The sequence below is a fragment of the Eleutherodactylus coqui genome, chromosome 10, assembly GCF_035609145.1.
Source record: "Eleutherodactylus coqui strain aEleCoq1 chromosome 10, aEleCoq1.hap1, whole genome shotgun sequence".
NCBI lineage: Eukaryota > Metazoa > Chordata > Amphibia > Anura > Eleutherodactylidae > Eleutherodactylus > Eleutherodactylus coqui.
Genome location: NC_089846.1, coordinates 91,771,962 through 91,793,235, shown reverse-complemented (window position 1 = coordinate 91,793,235; position 21,274 = coordinate 91,771,962). Strand labels below are relative to the sequence as shown.

The window sequence follows — 21,274 nt, the reverse complement described above, 5'->3', positions numbered from 1 at the left end:
GTGTGCATCTGTACATATGGGGGTGTGGGGTATATAAGGCTGGGTGTGCATCTGTACCTATGGGGATGTGGGGGTCTATAAGGCTGGGTGTGCATCTGTACCTATGGGGATGTGGGGGTCTATAAGGCTGGGTGTGCATCTGTACCTATGGGGATGTGGGGGTCTATAAGGCTGGGTGTGCATCTGTACCTATGGGGGTGTGGGGTCTATAAGGCTGGGTGTGCATCTGTACCTATGGGGGTGTGGGGTCTATAAGGCTGGGTGTGCATCTGTACCTATGGGGGTGTGGGGTCTATAAGGCTGGGTGTGCATCTGTACCTATGGGGATGTGGGGTCTATAAAGCTGGGTGTGCATCTGTACCTATGGGGGTGTGGGGTCTATAAGGCTGGGTGTGCATCTGTACCTATGGGGGTGTGGGGTATATAAGGCTGGGTGTGCATCTGTACCTATGGGGGTGTGGGGTATATAAGGCTAGGTGTGCATCTGTACCTATGGGGGTGTGGGGTCTATAAGGCTGGGTGTGCATCTGTACCTAGGGGGGTGTGGGGTCTATAAGGCTGGGTGTGCATCTGTACCTATGGGGGTGTGGGGTCTATAAGGCTGGGTGTGCATCTGTACCTATGGGGGTGTGGGGTCTATAAGGCTGGGTGTGCATCTGTACCTAGGGGGGTGTGGGGTCTATAAGGCTGGGTGTGCATCTGTACCTAGGGGGGTGTGGGGTCTATAAGGCTGGGTGTGCATCTGTACCTATGGGGGGTGTGGGGTATATAAGGCTGGGTGTGCATCTGTACCTAGGGGGGTGTGGGGTATATAAGGCTGGGTGTGCATCTGTACCTATGGGGGTGTGGGGTATATAAGGCTAGGTGTGCATCTGTACCTATGGGGGTGTGGGGTCTATAAGGCTGGGTGTGCATCTGTACCTAGGGGGGTGTGGGGTCTATAAGGCTGGGTGTGCATCTGTACCTATGGGGGTGTGGGGTCTATAAGGCTGGGTGTGCATCTGTACCTATGGGGGTGTGGGGTCTATAAGGCTGGGTGTGCATCTGTACCTAGGGGGGTGTGGGGTCTATAAGGCTGGGTGTGCATCTGTACCTAGGGGGGTGTGGGGTCTATAAGGCTGGGTGTGCATCTGTACCTATGGGGGGTGTGGGGTATATAAGGCTGGGTGTGCATCTGTACCTAGGGGGGTGTGGGGTATATAAGGCTGGGTGTGTATCTGTATGAGGGTGTTTCCGTGTAGCGGTGCCTGTGATTATGTTTGGGGGCGCTGAGTGAGAAGTTGTAATTCTTGTTACCTGCCTGTATTGCAGTTGTGAAGTGATGAGTAGCGCAGTGTCCCTGAATATTGCATGACCGTCCGCTGCCGCTCCTGCATGTAAAATATTTAATGGCGCCTCATGGCAGATCTACTGAGCGCGCAGTCCTTCCGGAGCATTGCACCCAGCGCGGAGCATTAACACGTCAGTCGCAGGACGCCGGCTACCATTTGTAATTCACTTTCCTCCCTGTTATTATTAATGCCCATCTCCTTTGTTCTTGGCATAGGATGGCGACGTACCCGTCTCCTGTCGCTGCGGCCGTTAATGTAAGCGGTGCATCAATCATTGCTGCATTACTCTGGTAGAGCGCGGCATAAACTGGACACAATCAGCGGGCGAGCGACGTCCCTGCTTGTATTACATGTCACACAAATCCGCCATCAGTACCGGCAGAAAACAAGACATGGCGGCGACCGTGCGCTGTGAATATCGGCCCAAACTCCTCTTCACCACCAATACAATGATTGAAATTTTTATTTTTTGTTTCAGAAAACAGGACGTACATAAAGCCTCCGATCATGTACTGAGGAGAGGACGCCGTCTGGCGAGGACGCGGTTTGCCAGACTAATCTTTTCCACCTTTCGCTGCCTTCGGTATGAACGAAAAAAAACGGTGAAAGCAAACAAAAAAAGCATGAAAGACGGAGGACTTTTCTGAGCTGTTTTCCGCAGTTGCTGCATCAACAACTGCGCAACGTGATGTCACGGATAGATTCCTGCGAGGCTTCCACGTCACAGATCATAGACCCAAACATTGGAGAGACGTAACCCCGCCCCCAGCCGATCCCGCCACATTTTATGTCATTATTTATTTTTTAATCATTTTCTTTTTGATTTGTTTTTCATTTTGGCTTCAACACGGAAAATCTCGGCAATTCACTCCATTTTTTTTCTGCCCCCCCATCCCCAATGTCTGGCTTTGGAATAATTTTTTTGTCACAAGTCCCGCACCGATCACAGAACCGCATCATTGTGTTTATAAACTGAGCTTTGTTTACCGGAGCGGAGATTCAGTATATATGACATTTTGGACAGAAATGTGTGAACATGTTTTTTTAAATATACAAACACTGTAAAAAAAAAAATAAAATAAAAATGAAGACTAAAGATGAGCAACGGAGCCCATCGCCCCCCCCCCCCCCCTCCCACCATCATCATGGCGGATCACGAGACGTGTGAGCCCTTCATGACTGCTTGGAAGGAAGCTCTGGTCGTGCGTTCGATGATGGAGACGTTGCAGTCTGGTTTCTCTGTTGTATGATATTAAGTTAAAGTATAACTTTGTTAAGATGTTCTTGCTAAGATTCAGTATTAAAACTTTTTTTTGTTTGATTTTTTTGAAATCTGATGTTAATTTAATGAAGGATTTGGAGAGAAACTTTCCTCTTCATTCAAGGGGTTCTCCAAAATGTAAAAAACGTGCCTGCGTTTGTCCAAAAGCAGCACCCCATTTATTCACAAGGTTGTCAGTGGTATTGCAGTTTAGCCCCATTCAATCAATCAGCGTGCCCAAACCATTATGTTGCCTGAGGCAAAATGCTCCCCCCGCCCCCCCCCACACAGGCAAAATAACCCTACTCATATTACAGGCATTGAAAGCGCCAATAAACAAGATGCCCAACACATATATGAACCGTAACAGTAACAGTGGCCGCTATATTAAGTGGCCCAAGTCGTCGTGACCCCAGTAGTAATAGCATTTCCCATAGTGGCCTGAGTAGTAAAAGTGACCCTGTTAGGTTCCCCAACAGCGTTCTTAATCACCCCAGTAGTAAAATGGCCCCAGTAGTGATGCAGATCCCATCAGAAGCCCCAGTATTAATGTCATACATAATGGCCTAAGTAGTAATAGAGACCCCATTAATAGTTCAACTAGTAATAGTGACCCCCATAGTGGCTCCTATAGTAATAGGGTCCCCCTTTAATGACCCCAGTAGTAGTAATGACCCAGTTATGGGCTCCAGTAGAACTAGTGACCCTTTCAGGGGCCCCAGTATCAATGATGTCCCCCACAGTAGCTCCAGTAGTAATAGTAACCCCCGCAGTGGCCCGCCAGCCAAGCAGCAACTCCACAAGCATTTCACTCACTTGACCCCACCCACTGGCATTTCTGCATTGTATGCAGGCCAGCACCCGTGTGCAGGAACGCAGATGCAGGGGAGGGGGGGAGAGATCAGGCATTAGAGACTAACTGCAGCAGTGACAGCTACAGACTGAGTGAAGTGCTTGTCGGGTTGCTGCCCGGCCGGTTCGCAGCTGGAAATTATTTCATACCAGTCATTAATATGGCTGATAAAATAAATTCAATACTGGCTGGGAGGCACCGAGCACCGCGGCTCTGAGGTCCTGAGACTGCCACCTGAGGCAACAAGCTGAGGTCTGCTCATGGTAGGGGCACCCCTGACTGCAATGCCTGACACAACCTATTAGCAAGTGTGGCGCTGTTACTGGAAAAAAGCAGCCATGTTTTTCTGATCTTGAACGCCCCCTTCAATGTGTCAACATTTGTCAGATGTTCATTTTTAAGGACAATCTCCACCTTTTCTGGTGCCTTCAGTCTTGCAGCAGTTATAAGACTTGGTTCACAACAGCGTCTTCGTTTCCACTTCATTATGGAAGCAGGAAAAAGGAAATCACTGGCTGAATGGATCCGTCTTATGATGGAACCGACTGGAGCCAGAGAGGCCCTATCACCATATTGGGGTCTGTTAAGTTTCCATTTGGCTATCTGGCATTTTACAGGATGAAATAGTGCAGCATGCAGCGCAGAAGCCGGACCCCCAGCACGGACGAGTACTCAGGCTGACTGCTGCATTGGTATTGGCTGGCTCATAGAATTCACTGGGATCTATAACACAGGGCATGCAGGTGCGTCGGTCTTTGCCAATCCTTGCCCATCTGCAATGGAGGTAACAGTAAATCCCTATAACTGTAGCTTTATCCTTTTAGAGGGACTGTCCATTTGTAAATGACTGATGGCTTCTTCTTAGGACAGGCCATCAGTAGTAGACTAGTGGTGGTGTGCTGCCTGGGAGCTGTTTGCCAGGCCTGTGAGAACATGCCCCGAGCTCATTTCTGCAGTAAGCCGACAGCTCCATTCTCCCTGCAGTGGCCAGGCTTGGTATTACAGGCGCAGTTTCCATTTATTGCAGCCACCACTAGGGGGAGCTCACTGATACACAATCTATTGAGTATAAAGGAATCAGAAACCCCTCAATCCATTAAAGGGGACCACAGAGACCCGGGTGGGTGGTCGATCGTAAGTTCAGCACAGAAATAGTCATCAGCATCTCCTAAATGTTGTGACCCTCACCCCCAACTGTGTACATGCTCTATATACACCATATACTGATATAGCTGAGCCGAAAGTGCACAATGTCACCTGTAGTCCAAGGTAAAACCAACTACATTACCTGTCCTCGTAGAGTTGTCACTGTGTTATCTGTGGGGTTACATAGGACTGCTGGTAAACCTTATGCAGTACCTCTTACTGGTGTGACAGTTTGGGCTGGTGAGATGCTCCGCGGTTTGTGCCCGTGTTACATTATATTTCCTCCTCCAATCTTTTGTCTTGATATAACAGGGTTTCATTGATCTGTAATATTCTTCTCCCATAAACAGCCACAAAGGTACAAAGATTGGAGCTCCAGGAACCGCACATTATTATTACAGGACTGCGGCGGCCGGAGGAGAATGAGAGGCTCTATGGCATCTATTTCACAGTGAACAATAAGGAAATATTACTGCATGTCCGTGTTTTACATGGGCGACCTCCTACCCACCGCAAAGACACAATGCCCCAGCGCCTATGGAGACAGTCTCCTATTTAGCTAAGGTCCTATAATGCCGGAGGAGGGGGGGGGGGGGGGTGAGAATAGTGAGTGCAGCTCTGGAGTATAATACTGGATGTAACTCAGGATCAGTACAGGATAAGTAATGTATGTACACAGTGACTCCACCAGCAGAATAGTGAGTGCAGCTCTGGAGTATAATACAGGGTGTAACTCAGGAGCAGTATAGGATAAGTAATATATATACACAGTGACTCCACCAGCAGAATAGTGAGTGCAGCTCTGGAGTATAATACAGGATGTAACTCGGGATCAGTACAGGATAAGTAATGTATGTACACAGTGACTCCACCAGCAGAATAGTGAGTGCAGCTCTGGAGTATAATACAGGATGTAACTCAGGATCAGTACAGGATATGTAATGTATGTATATAGTGACTCCACCAACATAATAGTGAGTGTAGCTGGGGAATTGCCGATAATCTAATGATTAAACCCCTCTGCAATCAGGTTGGATGGACATCACTCGGGTCTTCTATACATAAATACTCTGTGCTGCAGAGCGCTTACACTGTAGGTTGTTTGGTTGTTTCCCACTAAGTCCTGGCTTAGTAAGCGATATAAAAGTTAAACATTAAGCTTCTGGGTAATAGTCACCTTACTACCTGCGAGCAGCTCACTGCGCCGTCTGGTATGTAGTTTATTTTCGGCGCTGAGGCTCATTACCGGTCATTTATAGACTCGAATGTGATGAATCGGCAAGGCAGCAGCGACAATCTCCTAAGGAAACAAGAAACTGCGAGGCCTCCGATCATTATTCCAAATGGAAATATTAATTGTAAATAACTGGAAGTCAATTAAGCGCCGGTTCTGCCGGGTAATGCGGATCTTTTATAGTTTTGTTTGAGTTAACAGCCTCATTAATGATTTATAGATGTGGGAGCCGGAGCTTTATCTAATGCACTCAGAGAATAATTACATATGAAAAGGAGAGCGCAGCTCTGGGGACAAACTGCATCACTGACTCCATTCTTGCAGCTTTATAAGGAGAGCGGAGATGAAGCGCCGCCGCCCGTTATCATCAATATTTGGTTATTTATTTTGAGGCGCGTTTTATAGTTTTTGCAGAATATTCTGCTTAGTTTTGTGAGAGGCGACCCTGCGCGGCGCCGACTTCTGAGACGTTCTGTAAACAAAACATCAAGGAGAATACAACGGCGACGGTAAGCAGCGCATTTATAATTTAAGCAGTCAATTCATAAAACATTGGCCTCCCCCGTGCGCAGACTTTATTGCATTAATATCTAATCCCCTTCACATAAAACAATTCAGAAGCTGAAACTCTACCCCCCCCCCCCCCCGCCCCCACCACGTCCTTAACCCTTCATGAACCGTCATGTTATTACATAATCAAAAGTATCAGCCTCGAAGCTTAGTCCAAACTTGGCCTCTAGGGGGCGCTGTACATTAGAGCTAACTAGTCCGAGAGGGATTCTATTTTTTTTCTCTAAATAAAAATGACATTTTTTGCAACTTTCTGATAAAGTTTATAATTCAATTGTATGTTAAAAAAAATCTCTTCCTAAATTAGCTGTACCTGCCAGCATCTTAAAAGAAAGATCATTCTTACATTGCAGGATATTTTTTGCTAGGCCACACCCCTTTTACCCTTAGCCACACCCTTTGATTTCCTTCACAGTAATGGTATCTATTAGTGACCTCCTCACAGTAGTAATGCCAGTGCTCAATAACAAAGCCCCTGGCACGTCACCCGCTCAGTAATAATGCCCTCATGCCCCTCCGTCAATAATACTGTCTCTGCATGCTGCCCTCAGTAATAATACCTTTCCTAAATAACAAGGCACCCAGCATGCCCACTCATGCAGTTATAATGCCCCCGCTCAGTAATAATACCTCCACATGTCCCCCGTGTAGTAATAATGCCCTCTTTCATTTTACAACTTACTGCTAAAAGTATACATTTAATTTGCGTTTTCAAGACATCTTCTTGCTGTCGGCCCAAAAACTGAACTCTCTACCTAAGCTAGCCATATTTGTTAACTTAACATTGAAAAGAGAGACAATTCTCACACCGCAATTTTTTTGCTAGGACACACCCTTTTTTACCCTAAGCCACGCCCCTTCCTTACCATCACAGTAATAGTATCCATTAGTATCCATAGTAGTATGCCAGTGCTCAATAACAAGGCCCAAATTGGGATTATTTACTCTAGAAAAAAGAGGGCTAAGGGGCAATCAAATAACTCTGTATAAATACATGAGGGGACAATACAAGGGTCTCTCCCATGATCTGTTTATACCCAGGACTACGACGGTAACAAGAGGGCATCCACTATGTCTAGAGGAAAGCAGGTTTCATCATCAACACAGAAAAGGGTTCTTTACTGTAAGAGCAGTTAGACTGTGGAACTCTCTGCCTGAGGACATGGTGATGGCAAAATCCATAGAGGAGTTAAAAAGGGGACTTGGTGTCTTTCTGGAGAGGAAGGACATTATAGGTTATAAATCTTAGGTTAATTGTTAATCCGGGTATACAGGCAGGTAGGAACTATTAGGGGTTGATCCAGGGATTAGTCTGATTGCCATTAGGGAGTCGGAAAGGAATTTTTCCTCCAAAAGGGCTAATTGGCTTCTGCTCTTGGGGTTTTTTTGCCTTCCTCTGAATCAACAACATAGGAAGATAAACAGGCTGAACTAGATGGACATTGTCTTCATTCGGCCTTACGAACTATGTACTATGTATGTACTAAAAATCCACCCTGATTCCCGAAGTGGAAAGACCTCTTATGGGATAGTTGGGTCATCCTCATAAGCCTCGTTGATCTCTTCGAAATCTAGGGAGTATCTACCTTTAAGAATCTCAAACCCATCGCTGGTCTCAGGGCCAGCATCAGCACTCGGCAAACCCAGGCAGATGCCCGGGCCCACGGATCCAGGAGGTCCACTATACTTGCTGACCAGAGATGGGTTACAGGCTGCGGGGTCAGTAGGCACACCAGTCGCCCCCCTCATTTTAATTTAAAGTGTGTTAAATGAAAACAAAAACTGGCCATACTTACTGTGTATATCGCTCCCTGGCAGCTGTAATGGGCGCACTGTTCCCTAACTGAACATCAACAGGGTAGAGGGCCCATCATAGCTGTCCGGGAACGACACAGAACGTGAGCATGGCCAGTTTTTTTCTTTTATTAAATACAAGAGGGCATTGGGGACATGATTTTTTAAAGGGGACAAATGGCCATTATTACTAAAAGGGGCCAGTATTTCTATGAGGGGTCAAATAGACTTTTCTGAAAGTGGATAGCCATGGACATTATTAGTGAATGGAGACAAAAGAGGAGGTATTACTGAGTGGAACAAAAAGTAGTATTACTGAGTGGGGACATAAGGCATTTTTGCTAAGTGCGGGCACTTTTCCTGTGTGACGGTCACTATAACAGTCATCAATTACTGTGTGGCATACAGGGGGCACAAAAGTGTTTACAGTACTACTTTATGGGGTACCACAGGTGACATCATTACTAATTTGGGTAAAGTAGAAGTGGGGGTTTGTATAAAGGTGCAGATAATGTAGGGAGGATGATAGAAAAGCAAAAAGCAAAAATGTCTGCATGTAGAATTCCAGAGACAAGTTTTGGCAAGGAGAAATCAGCATTGCAGTCTGGGCCGGATAAAGAAGAAAAGGAAAACCGAATGACTCCAGTCAGAAAGGACGTCACCTGTGATCACTAGATATAATGGTACTGTAATTACTGGTATCTACCGTCATACGGTCACTGTATGCTGCATGTATAGTGACACATTGCAAAGGGGCCCACATAGCTTAGAGCTGGACTGCGGTTTACATTATATTTATTGGGGTCAGAAGAGAGAAGTTTCTCTTTAACCTCACGGATTTGGACCTGTTATTATTCATCAGCACCTGTATAATGTACCATGTAGCTTTGTGGATACATAAACTCATCACTTTATCCAATCACCCCCAGAAACAACATGGCGTTTGATGTCATCTCATTAGAAGGTCAGATCTGCTGTTTAGTGTTGCTCCTGGGCCGCGGAGGGCTTCTTGTTCTGTTGATGTCTGCTGTTGCCATGTGGTGTGATAAGATGTGACATTCTCCAGCAGTGGTGTAGCCTACTTCTCCCTCCATGCTTCATTACTCCGCGCTCCAAGACAATGAGCAGGTAAAAATAACCAGGTCGCTTTAAAATGTCCCTGAAACTAAATCTCATCAGATGCCCAAATCCGTCGCCACTTCTGCATCGTCTGCTGCAACCCTGTCACAAAACTCTGATCCCAGAGAAACCTGCGCCGGAGGAGAGCGCAGATTAAACTTGGCTCTTTACTTTCATTCATTTATTACCCTCGTAAAATGCAGCATTTAGAGCAGAGAAAGAAAACAATGTGTTGTGGAAAGAACGGCGTCCTCGCAGCGCAGAGCGTTTCAGAAGGGGATGGCACTGATCCTGCGCGAGGTCTGCGGCAGAGGCTGTACTTACACCGCAAGTTTCCTGTGCAAGCTCTGCGCGTTGTGAGAGTGTTTCCAATGGATCTATTTCTGTCTGATTTTGCCATTATTTCCCATAGGTTAGTTATAAATCGTACCTCACTTGCACGCACATGGGGATTTAATGCGAGTGCGAGATTTTTATTTTCCTATTGAAAAAACTATAGGATTTCACAAGTATCATATTTTCAGCAATGCGATTTCCTCGCAAAGTGCATTACAGTCGCAGAAAAAAAAATCACAATTTTACAAGCGCAATATCAGTCTTTCCCGCATTTGTATGTGTAAATACAGTCAGGCTACATTTGCATGGATGAGATCCGGCCGAGAGGACAGAAGCCCCTTTGCCTTTCCCCTCTACAGTCTTGTTCCCCTTTAATGCAGTCAAAACAAAAAGGAGCCGACAAAATAACCTGACGAGTCCTAATAAGGAGTCCATCATCAGTCTGCGCAGCAATGAATGAAGCGGTTACCACAGACCCACAAGTCTCTGCAGCACGGGTGATGGGCGTCTTACTAAATAGATGACAATATGGCAGCTGATAGGCCGGAGGGAGCTGATGCGGTTTTGCATGGTCAGATCCCATTAATCCTCTGGCCTCCTTCCAGGGCTGCACAGTCCGCTCCCGGCTCCCCCCACGTCCTGGCGCTCCCTCAGTTTCCAAATTAAAAATGTTATTTATTTTATGTAGTGGAAAATCAGAAGACGAGTCCAGAGATGGGGGAACATCTCCAGAGTCACCTGAAGGGTACAGGGAATTACCCGCAGTCAACATCCCAAGTCTATAGGAAGGTCGTTCTGTTGTCACAAGCTTCAGGGGCACACAAAATTTGGATGTCGTTCTACAATCTCTCAACTGTAAGGAACTAGTAGTCTGGGAGAGAGCAGTAGTCCAGGAGAAGGTAGTAGTCCTGGAGAGAGCAGTCCTGGAGGGGGTAGTAGTCCAGTAGAGAGTATTATTCCAGGAGAAGGTTGTAGTCCAGGAGAGGGTCAAAGTCTGGAAAAGGTTATTAGTCCAGGAGAGGATATTGGTATTAGTCTAGGAGAAGGTCGTAGTCCAGGAGCGAGTATTAGTCCAAGAGAAGGTTTTAGTCCAGGAGGGAGTATTAGTCCAGGAGAAGGTTTTAGTCCAGGAGCGAGTATTAGTCCAGGAGAAGGTAGTTGTTTGGAAAAGGGTAGTAGTCCAGGAGAGAGTATTATTAGTCCAGGAGAAGGTAGTAGTCCGGGAGAGAGCAGTATTCCGGGAGAAGGTAGTAGTCCGGGAGAGAGCAGTATTCTGGGAGAAGGTAGTAGTCCGGGAGAGAGCAGTATTCCGGGAGAAGGTGGTAGTCCGGGAGAGAGCAGTAGTTTAGGTAAAGTTAAAAAAAAAGTAATGGACAAAGGAGAGAATTTATAAAAAACAAAAAACAGTGCAAAAAAGTCACAAACTTTGTTGCATGCGACTTTTTCCATTTTACACTGCACACAGCACTTTTAGAATGTGGCTGGGTCTTTGTATGCGGAGCGTTGTAGCCCGCGCTCCCACAGATTTAATATAATTTTCACCAGGAAGTAGTGTAAATTACACCAGGAAGCTTTTGTTTTTTTGGTGCACAAACAGCCCAAGAAGTGCACATGAAGCGCCGGTCTTAATAAAATCTCCTTTCTGTAAGGCCTTATTCACAGGGCAATGTGTGATTTCAGTTAGTGATCGATTTCACTGCCAGCGTGTTTTTGATCAGCTTTTGTTGTGTTTTTATGTTTTTACAGTGCAAGTGTTTTCCATTTTTTAGGTGGATCCCAAAAAAATAGAAGGGGGCCCAAATGATGTTATTTAAACACCCTATGAAGTCAATTGGTGTGTGAAAAGAACCCAAGTGCACACGCATGACAAGTCAGTTCGCTGAACACCAGTATTCGCCGCACAGAGATTTGTCCAGACGGGATACAATTGTAACAAACCTGCAAGTCTGAGACGTATTTAGGGCGGCTTTCAAATCTGCGGCCGGGGATCCGGTTTTCTGCTCCGTTCAGAGAGCAGGAAAAGGGAATCCCCAAGCCGAACGGGTGCATCTTATGACGGAACCGAACAGCGCTGAACAGACCCCACTGAATATAATAGTGTCCATTTGGTTTCCGCTCTGCTTCCCAGCATTTCACCAGAAAAAAAGCGCTGCATGCAGCTCTCTCTCTCTTGTGGTATGTTGTGCCGGATCTGCATTGGTACCCCCAGACGGACGTTCCACCACAGATGTGAACCCGGCCCAAGATGTGTTGGTTTTCAGTGTCTTTCTGAAAACAAAGATATTTACTAACGATCATAGTGAGAAACTGAAGGACAGAGGAGGGAATTTATAAGGAATTTTTTACATCACTTTTTTGACACCTCCCCCCCCCCCCCCCCTTTTGTCCAGTTTAAAGTGCAATAAATGTGTCAAATGTCACACAATATTGATATATGTGTTGTATCCTTAAATATGCCTACAGATGTGGAGTCACGTTGTACGCTGCCCAGCCATTGGAGTGAGACTGACACAAATTTTGCAACTTTTTAAAAAGTTGCAATTTTTAAATCTGTCTAAAAACTTCACTTAAAGGGGTTGTCCCGCGGCAGCAAGTGGGTCTATACACTTCTGTATGGCCATATTAATGCACTTTGTAATGTACATTGTGCATTAATTATGAGCCATACAGAAGTTATAAAAAGTTTTTTACTTACCTGCTCCGTTGCTGGCGTCCTCGTCTCCATGGTGCCGACTAATTTTCGCCCTCCGATGGCCAAATTAGCCGCGCTTGCGCAGTCCGGGTCTTCTCCTGTTCTCTATGGGGCTCCGTGTAGCTCCGTGTAGCTCCGCCCCGTCACGTGCCGATTCCAGCCAATCAGGAGGCTGGAATCGGCAATGGACCGCACAGAAGAGCTGCGGTCCACGGAAGAAGAGGATTCCGGCGGCCATCTTCACAGGTAAGTAGAGAAGTCACCGGAGCGCGGGGATTAAGGTAAGCGCTCCGGTAAGCTTTCTGTACGTCCCTGCATCAGGGTTGTCTCGCGCCGAACAGGGGGGGGGGGGTTGAAAAAAAAAAAAACCCGTTTCGGCGCGGGACAACCCCTTTAAGTTTCACCCTCTTTTCCAGACACCTTTGAGAAGTGAACCGAGAGACAGAACATCTGTTGTTGGTGCAAATCAACAGTAACTTTGTGTAAATTGATTTACACAAAAAAAGGCACAACTTACTGCAGAATTCTGACATCATTAATAAATTGCGCCAAAGTCTATTAGAGAGTCGCAGAACTTCATTATCCAATACTTGATATAAAACCAGGGAGCTCCTTTAAATAATACTGAGAGCATCTATGTGAACATCATCTTTAGGCTCTTCACGGATGTTTCATATGTAAAGATTCCACCAAAAGGCATCAAAACTGACAAAAGTCTAGCAACCCCACCGAGCGCACACAAACCTCCAGGTCTAAAAGCAACTGTCTCCCATCTACAGACAGGTAGGTGACGGCATCAGACACTTACCACATACAGAATAATGACCTGGAGGTGATAGTCGGTGCCCTATGGTCAGCAGGTCATCGCGGCATCCTTACAACTCCCCGTTATTATTATTATTTTTCATTTACTCGCCGTGCCCCTGCAACCTGATTAATGAGATCAACCCTCATTTAGATTTTGCTGCCAATCATGAGGCAGATGGGCAGCGGTGGATGGCGGTCGCTGGGACAGCAGGAGATGAAAACATTCCAGGATATAAATGACAGACAGCCGCTTCCTTATCTTGTCTATAAATTAGCGCCATATTCTAACAGCCGTTGGTAAGAAGAATCTCCAAGATGTTCAAGGAATAGAATGGTCTGTGTGATAAAGTGAAGTCAATGAGATCACAATGAATCCGCTGTCACATAAAGACTCACATACGAGAACGCAGAAAATACGGTCATCTTTGTCAGAATGATTAGAGCCTGTAAATCTGAATTATGCTCAATGCAAATGATAGGTGTCTGAGGGTAAAGGCATAGGTAGCGGCCACCATTCAGTAAAGGTGTGGCTACCATATGGCAAAAACCTATGAGACATGGCTGACAACTTCATATTGCAAGAAATTAAAATTCCCAACAACTATAAAACTAGAAAGAAGAGAAACTTAACATCATACAGTAGTCTACAATCTCTGGGAGGCCATCAGGGCATGCTGGGAGTTGTACTTTTTCAGCAGTTGTAGAACCATAGGTTGGACAGCACTCATCTAAAGCATCATTTTTCAGTTCATTGCTTTTTAGGGGAATCATTGCCCACTCCTAACTCCATATAGATCCTGCTGGTCTAGTGGCACCCAAATTTAATTCAGAGTGATGTAATAGTAACAATCTCATGGCCTTGAAGCATGCATCTGTGGTTGTCAAGTAACTTTAATGTCATGTCCCTGGAGTTCTTGTGGAGTCTTTGTCTAGTTTTTCCTGTCTAGTAAGGTCTTCGTCCAGTCTACAGTGTTCTAGTTGTGTCTCTGTCCTGTCCCTGGTATTCTAGTGGAGACTATGTCAAGTCCTCAGTGTTCTAGCTGTGTCTCCATTCAGTCCCCGATGTTCTATTGATGTCTTAGTCCAGTTTTCAGTGTTCTAATGGTCCCTCCATCTAGTCTCCTGTGTTTTAGTGGTCGCTCCTTCTAGTCCCTAGTGTTCTAGTGGTCTCTCTGTCTAGTCCCCAGTGTTCTAGTGGTCTCTCGGTCTAGTCCCCAGTGTTCTAGTGGTCTCTCGGTCCAGTCCCCAGTGTTCTAGTGGTCTCTCGGTCCAGTCCCCAGTGTTCTAGTGGTCTCTCGGTCCAGTCCCCAGTGTTCTAGTGGTCTCTCGGTCCAGTCCCCAGTGTTCTAGTGGTCTCTCGGTCCAGTCCCCAGTGTTCTAGTGGTCTCTCGGTCCAGTCCCCAGTGTTCTAGTGGTCTCTCGGTCCAGTCCCCAGTGTTCTAGTGGTCTCTCGGTCCAGTCCCCAGTGTTCTAGTGGTCTCTCGGTCCAGTCCCCAGTGTTCTAGTGGTCTCTCGGTCCAGTCCCCAGTGTTCTAGTGGTCTCTCGGTCCAGTCCCCAGTGTTCTAGTGGTCTCTCGGTCCAGTCCCCAGTGTTCTAGTGGTCTCTCGGTCCAGTCCCCAGTGTTCTAGTGGTCTCTCGGTCCAGTCCCCAGTGTTCTAGTGGTCTCTCGGTCTAGTCCCCAGTGTTCTAGTGGTCTCTCGGTCTAGTCCCCAGTGTTCTAGTGGTCTCTCGGTCCAGTCCCCAGTGTTCTAGTGGTCTCTCGGTCTAGTCCCCAGTGTTCCAGTAGGCTCTCGGTCTAGTCCCCAGTGTTCCAGTAGGCTCGCGGTCTAGTCCCCAGTGTTCCAGTAGGCTCTCGGTCTAGTCCCCAGTGTTCCAGTAGGCTCTCGGTCTAGTCCCCAGTGTTCCAGTAGGCGCTCGGTCTAGTCCCCAGTGTTCCAGTAGGCGCTCGGTCTAGTCCCCAGTGTTCCAGTAGGCTCTTGGTCTAGTCCCCAGTGTTCCAGTAGGCTCTCGGTCTAGTCCCCAGTGTTCCGGTAGGCTCTCGGTCTAGTCCCCAGTGTTCCGGTAGGCTCTCGGTCTAGTCCCCAGTGTTCCGGTAGGCTCTCGGTCTAGTCCCCAGTGTTCTAGTAGGCTCTCGTTCTAGTCCCCAGTGTTCTGGTAGGCTCTCGGTCTAGTCCCCAGTGTTCTGGTAGGCTCTCGGTCTAGTCCCCAGTGTTCCAGTAGGCTCTCGGTCTAGTCCCCAGTGTTACAGTAGGCTCTCGGTCTAGTCCCCAGTGTTCCAGTAGGCGCTCGGTCTAGTCCCCAGTGTTCCAGTAGGCGCTCGGTCTAGTCCCCAGTGTTCCAGTAGGCTCTTGGTCTAGTCCCCAGTGTTCCAGTAGGCTCTCGGTCTAGTCCCCAGTGTTCCGGTAGGCTCTCGGTCTAGTCCCCAGTGTTCCGGTAGGCTCTCGGTCTAGTCCCCAGTGTTCCGGTAGGCTCTCGGTCTAGTCCCCAGTGTTCTAGTAGGCTCTCGTTCTAGTCCCCAGTGTTCTGGTAGGCTCTCGGTCTAGTCCCCAGTGTTCTGGTAGGCTCTCGGTCTAGTCCCCAGTGTTCTGGTAGGCTCTCGGTCTAGTCCCCAGTGTTCTGGTAGGCTCTCGGTCTAGTCCCCAGTGTTCTAGTAGGCTCTCGGTCTAGTCCCCAGTGTTCTAGTAGGCTCTCGTTCTAGTCCCCAGTGTTCTGGTAGGCTCTCGGTCTAGTCCCCAGTGTTCTGGTAGGCTCTCGGTCTAGTCCCCAGTGTTCTAGTAGGCTCTCGGTCTAGTCCCCAGTGTTCTAGTAGGCTCTCGGTCTAGTCCCCAGTGTTCTAGTAGGCTCTCGGTCTAGTCCCCAGTGTTCCAGTAGGCTCTCGGTCTAGTCCCCAGTGTTCCAGTAGGCTCTCGGTCTAGTCCCCAGTGTTCCAGTAGGCTCTCGGTCTAGTCCCCAGTGTTCCAGTAGGCTCTCGGTCTAGTCCCCAGTGTTCCAGTAGGCTCTCGGTCTAGTCCCCAGTGTTCCAGTAGGCTCTCGGTCTAGTCCCCAGTGTTCCAGTAGGCTCTCGGTCTAGTCCCCAGTGTTCCAGTAGGCTCTCAGTCTAGTCCCCAGTGTTCTAGTAGGCTCTCGGTCTAGTCCCCAGTGTTCTAGTAGGCTCTCGGTCTAGTTCCCAGTGTTCTAGTAGGCTCTCGGTCTAGTTCCCAGTGTTCTAGTAGGCTGTCGGTCTAGTCCCCAGTGTTCTAGTGGTCTCTCGGTCTAGTCCCCAGTGTTCTAGTAGGCTCTCGGTCTAGTCCCCAGTGTTCTAGTAGGCTCTCGGTCTAGTCCCCAGTGTTCTAGTAGGCTCTCTGTCTAGTCCCCAGTGTTCCAGTAGGCTCTCTGTCCAATTCTTGGCATTCTCATTGTATCACTGTTCAATCTCTGATGTTCTGGTATCTCTGCCCAGTCCCCAGTGTTCTTGTGGTGTCTCTGTCCAATCCTGTGTGTTCTACTGGTCTTTCTGTCCAGTTCTTGGCATTCTCATTGTTTTGCCGATCGATCACTCATATTCTAGTGGTGTCTCCAGTGGTCTAGTGGTGTTTCCACTCAGCTTCTAGTGTTCTAGTTGTGTTTCAGTCCAATCCCTGGTGTTGTAGGGACATCTTAATCCAGTGCCTTGTGTTCTAATGGTGTCTCAGTTCAGTCCCTTGTTTTCTAATGATGTCTCTGTCCTGTCCCTGAGGTTCTAGTGGAGTCTCTGTCAAGACCTCAGTGTTTTTGTGGTTTATCCATCCAGTCCCTGTGTTCTAGTGGTCCTCTGTTAAGTTCTTGGCATTCTCACTGTATCTCTGTCCAGTCCCTTCTATTCTAGTGGTGTTTCCGTCCAACCCCTGGTGTTCTATTGGTATCTCCATCCAGTGCCCGGTGTTCTAGTGGTCTCTCTGTCCAGTTCTTGGCATTGTCATTGAATCTCGGTCCAGCCCCTTGTGTTTCAGTGGTGTCTCAGTGCAGTTCCCCGTGTTCTAGTGATATCGCCATCCAGTTCCTGGTGTTCTAGTGATCTCTCCATCCAGTCTCTGGTGCTCTAGTGGTGTCTCCGTCCAGTCCTTGGTGTTCTAGTGGTCCCTCTGTCCAGTTATTGACATTCTTATTGTATCCCTGTCCAATTTCTTGTATTCTAGTGGTGTCTCCATCTAGGTCTCCTGTGTTCTAGTGGTCTCTTTGTCCAGTTCTTGGAATTCGCATTGTACCGCCAACGAATCCCTGGTGTTCTAGTGGTGTATCTGTCAAGTCTCCAGTGTTCTCATGGTGTCTCAGTCCAGACCTCTGTGTTCTACTGGGGTCTCTGGTGTTCTTGGTGTTTCTACCCAGCTCCTGGTGTTCTAGTGGGGTCTCCTTACAGTCTATTGTGTTCTATTGGTGTTTCCATCCAGTCCCAGGTGTTCTATTGGTGTCTTTGCTCAGTCACCTGTGTTCTAGTGGTCTTTCTGTCCAATTTTTGTCACTCTCATTGTATTGCTGTCCAATTCCTAGTGTTATAGTGGCTTCTGTGTTCTGTCCCCTGTGTTCCAGAGGTTTCTGTGTTCAGTTCTTGGCATTCTCATTGTATCTCCATCCAGTCATTGGTGTTCTAGTGGTGTCTCCTGTGTTCTAGCAGTGTTTCCACCTAGTCCCTGATGTTCTAGTGGTGTCTCCATCCAGTCCCTTGTGTTCTAGTGGTGTTTCTGCCCAGTCCCATGTGTTCTAGTGGTTTCTCCTTCCAGTTCCAGGTGTTCTAATGGTGTTTCTGTTGAGCCCATGTTCCACTGGTTTCTCTGTCCATTTATTGGCATTCTCATTGTATTGCTGTCCAATTTCTGGTGTTCTAGTGGTGTCTCCATCCAGTCCTCAGCATTCTAGTGGTGTCTTTGTCCAGTCCCCTGTGTTCCGGTTCTCTCCCTGTTCAGTTTTTGACATTCTCATTGTATCTCCATCCAGTCCCTGGTGTTCTAGCAGTGTTCCTGACAAGCCCCTGATATTCTATTGGTGTCTCTGTCCAGTCCCTGGTGTTCTAGTGGTGTCTTCTTCCAGTCTCTTGTGTTCTAGTGGTCTCTCTGTCCAGTTTTTTGTATTCCCTTTGTATTTCCATCAAGTCCCTTGTATTTTACTGGTGTCTTTGGTGTTCTAGCAATGTTCTGCCCACCCCCTTATGTTCCAGTGGTGTTTCGGTCTAATCCCTGGTGTTCCAGAGGTGCCTCCATCCAGTCAGAGGTGTTCTACTGATGTCTTCTTCCAGTCCTTTGTGTTCTAGTGGCATCTCTATCCAGTTCTCTCTGTCCAATTCTTGTCATTCTCATTGTTTCTGTCTAGTCCTAGGTGTTCTAGTGGTGTCCCTGTCCAGTCCCTGGTGTCCCAGTAATACGTACAAACAGTCCATTGCTGATCCATTTCAAGATTTTTCCTTTCAAATATTAATTCTGGTTATTTTTAGGCATTTTTTATCAGGTTTTTACTAAACCCATTTCTAAAGTATACTTAAAGTTTTATGACCCCCTATCTAAGACGGGAGGAGAGCAGTTCTGCTTTTAGTAAAGAAAAAAAAATCTCTTCCAATTCAGAATTGATGGATTTGTAAACCGGCCATAAACACTTCTCCACCGAACGTGATTATTCCAGAAACACGCAAATAAAACCCATTGACAAACAATTGATTAGGATCAGTCTATAACATGAGGTCGGGGGAGGGGTGCCGGGGGCTCGTCTGAAAATGAAATCTCCAGACCACAAAAGGCATCTGACATAAGGAAAAAAAACTAAAGAACAAACAAACCTCCACATATTTAATACATGTTTATGGTAAAATGTTTCCTGATGAGAAAGAAAAAAATGTGACTGAAGTCGTTTTTATTGCTCTTATTTTCTTAATAGGTTTTGTGTGCGCAGGAAATCAATTTCACTTCTAAGTTTTAAAGAGGAAGCAATGATGTCTGCAGGGTAAATTATGCTGAACTCCACCATGAATCACGCTCGCTGCCCCCCTCGTGTGCGCAGCGCCGGGGCGCTCTCTCTACTGCACTGCATGCATTCATCTGCCATTGACTTATTGGACTTTTGCGCAGCTGGCGATTCATGGATTTGGAGATTTTTAGGTTTCGCGTTGATAAATCAAACATTTGCATTCTAAAAACATTGAACGGCGCACTGTGCTACCAGATAAGTCAGGGTTTTCGTATTGATATCTACTTTGCTGCGTGGGAAATGAAAAAATTAAGGGAAACAGCATTTTGGAAAACCGATACGTGGAGATAAAAATAGCTGAAAACTGCAAAAGCTCCGTGACCTTTATTGTATATAATATGGACGACACCGGAAGGAGAGGAGCAGCGGGACATCGGGGGAAAGAGCTTTTCTATCATGAATGCTCTTCGCTGTGTTCACAATATTGTTAGTCTGCAGCCCAATTCTGGCCATGAGTTATACTGAAGCTCCAATGACATCCTGATAGGTCTTGTGTTGGGTCTGGCAGGGTGTATCTACATAAAACAAGAAGAAGGAAAAAGGTGGATAACAAAAGATTATCTCATCGGAGTCTCTGTGGTTTCTGCTCTGTGTGCGGTCATAAGGAGTCTATGCTTACAGGGAAGAATACCTCTGTAATGTACCATCTGACGACAGAGCTGTGACTATAGTTTATCTATAACATCTACTGGAGTTCCTGATAGTCTGAGACACACCCCGTCTCATCATTGCTTCAGGAATAGACTCCTCCCATCTCGTTGTTCGTTCAAGAAGACATATTTTGCCTCATTATTGGTTCGGGGTGATGCACTCCCTGACTCATCGCTGGTTCAGGAAAATACTCCCTATCTTATTATTGGTTCAAGGTGGCACCAATTGCTTGTTTCATCATTGGTCCAGGGTGACAAAGTCCTACCTCATTATTAGTTCAGCAAAACATCTCCTACCCCATCATCGGTTCAGGAAGACACACCTCCCATCTTAATATTGGTTCAGGAAGACACACCTCCTATCTCATCATTGGTTCAGCATGACACACCTCCTATCTCATCATTGGTTCAGCATGACACCCCTCCTTCCTCATCATTGGTTCAGGGAAACACTCCTCCCAGTTCATCATTGGTTCACAAAAACTCCCGTGCCTCATCATTCATTCAGGGCGACACACACTAACCATTGGTTCATGGAGACACACCCCCTCTAATCATTGGTTCAGAGCAACACATTCTCTACCTCATCATTGGATCAGGGTGGCTCCCCCCCCCCCCCCACCTAATGATTGGTTCTGGGCAGCACATGCCACATCTAAAACTGATGTATAACTGTCTAAGAGCCATGAAAGCCCTGTACAACACTCTTAGGTTACCTAGGAGGGCATCTAAGTACTTGTGAGCAGTTTTTAAGACAAATACAGGGAATAACTTGATCATTGGTGAGGTCTTATTGCTGAGATCCCTGCCAATCTCAAGATCGAAGGTCCCATGTCCCCCATCTAACTCACTGCGGGATTACTACACCCCCTGCAGTGAGGAGAAGACTAAATTGAGTGCTGTTTGTTCAAGAGCATTAGCACTGCATTCACTTTCAATGAGACTCCAGAGACACAGGTACGGCATCCACTAGAGTATTTCCATTAGCCCCATTAAATGAAAGGACCGCTGACCATGCATGCTCAGCCTGCACTCCCTTCGTGTTGACATCACTGTAGTGGGAATAGTGATCCTGCAGTAACAGGCAGAGCGGGACATGGGAGTCCCCTTCTGAAGATTGGTTTAGGGAGACCCCATCATCTGCAGATTGGTGGGGGGCTGAGCTGTGAGACTCCCACTGATCAGCACATTATCCCCTAGTCCCGTGATGGCGAACCTATGACACACGTGTCAGCACTGACACGCGCAGCCATAGTTGCTGACACGCGGCCGCTCATCCAGTTAATGAATACTGGCAGGGGCCGTGGCTCCCCTGCTGGTATTCACTAACCAGCACTACTAACAGTGCTGATCCCGGCGCACACTGTGATGTCAGTGTGCAGCCAGGATCCTCCTCCCCCTGTCCCCCGACGTCTCTTACCTGTTGGTTCTGCGGGAGTGTCCAGGGGAAGAGACATCCTGCAACACACTTACGTCACAGTGTGCGCCGAAGATCAGCACTGCTGGCGGT

The 21,274-nt window shown here is 47.1% G+C and overlaps 1 protein-coding gene across 7 annotated transcripts in view; it reads left to right on the top strand.

Moving 5' to 3' along the window:
• The window catches only part of DACH2 (dachshund family transcription factor 2), a 322,480-nt gene extending 319,828 nt beyond the window's left edge, over nt 1–2,652 (top strand). For all 7 annotated transcript variants that reach the window (XM_066581450.1, XM_066581449.1, XM_066581448.1 and 4 more), the window contains one exon: nt 1,810–2,652. In XM_066581450.1, coding sequence (XP_066437547.1) covers nt 1,810–1,847 — 38 coding nt within the window. In that variant the 3' untranslated portion in view covers nt 1,848–2,652. The remainder of the gene's footprint in view (nt 1–1,809) is intronic.
• Nucleotides 2,653–21,274: the final 18,622 nt, after the last annotated feature.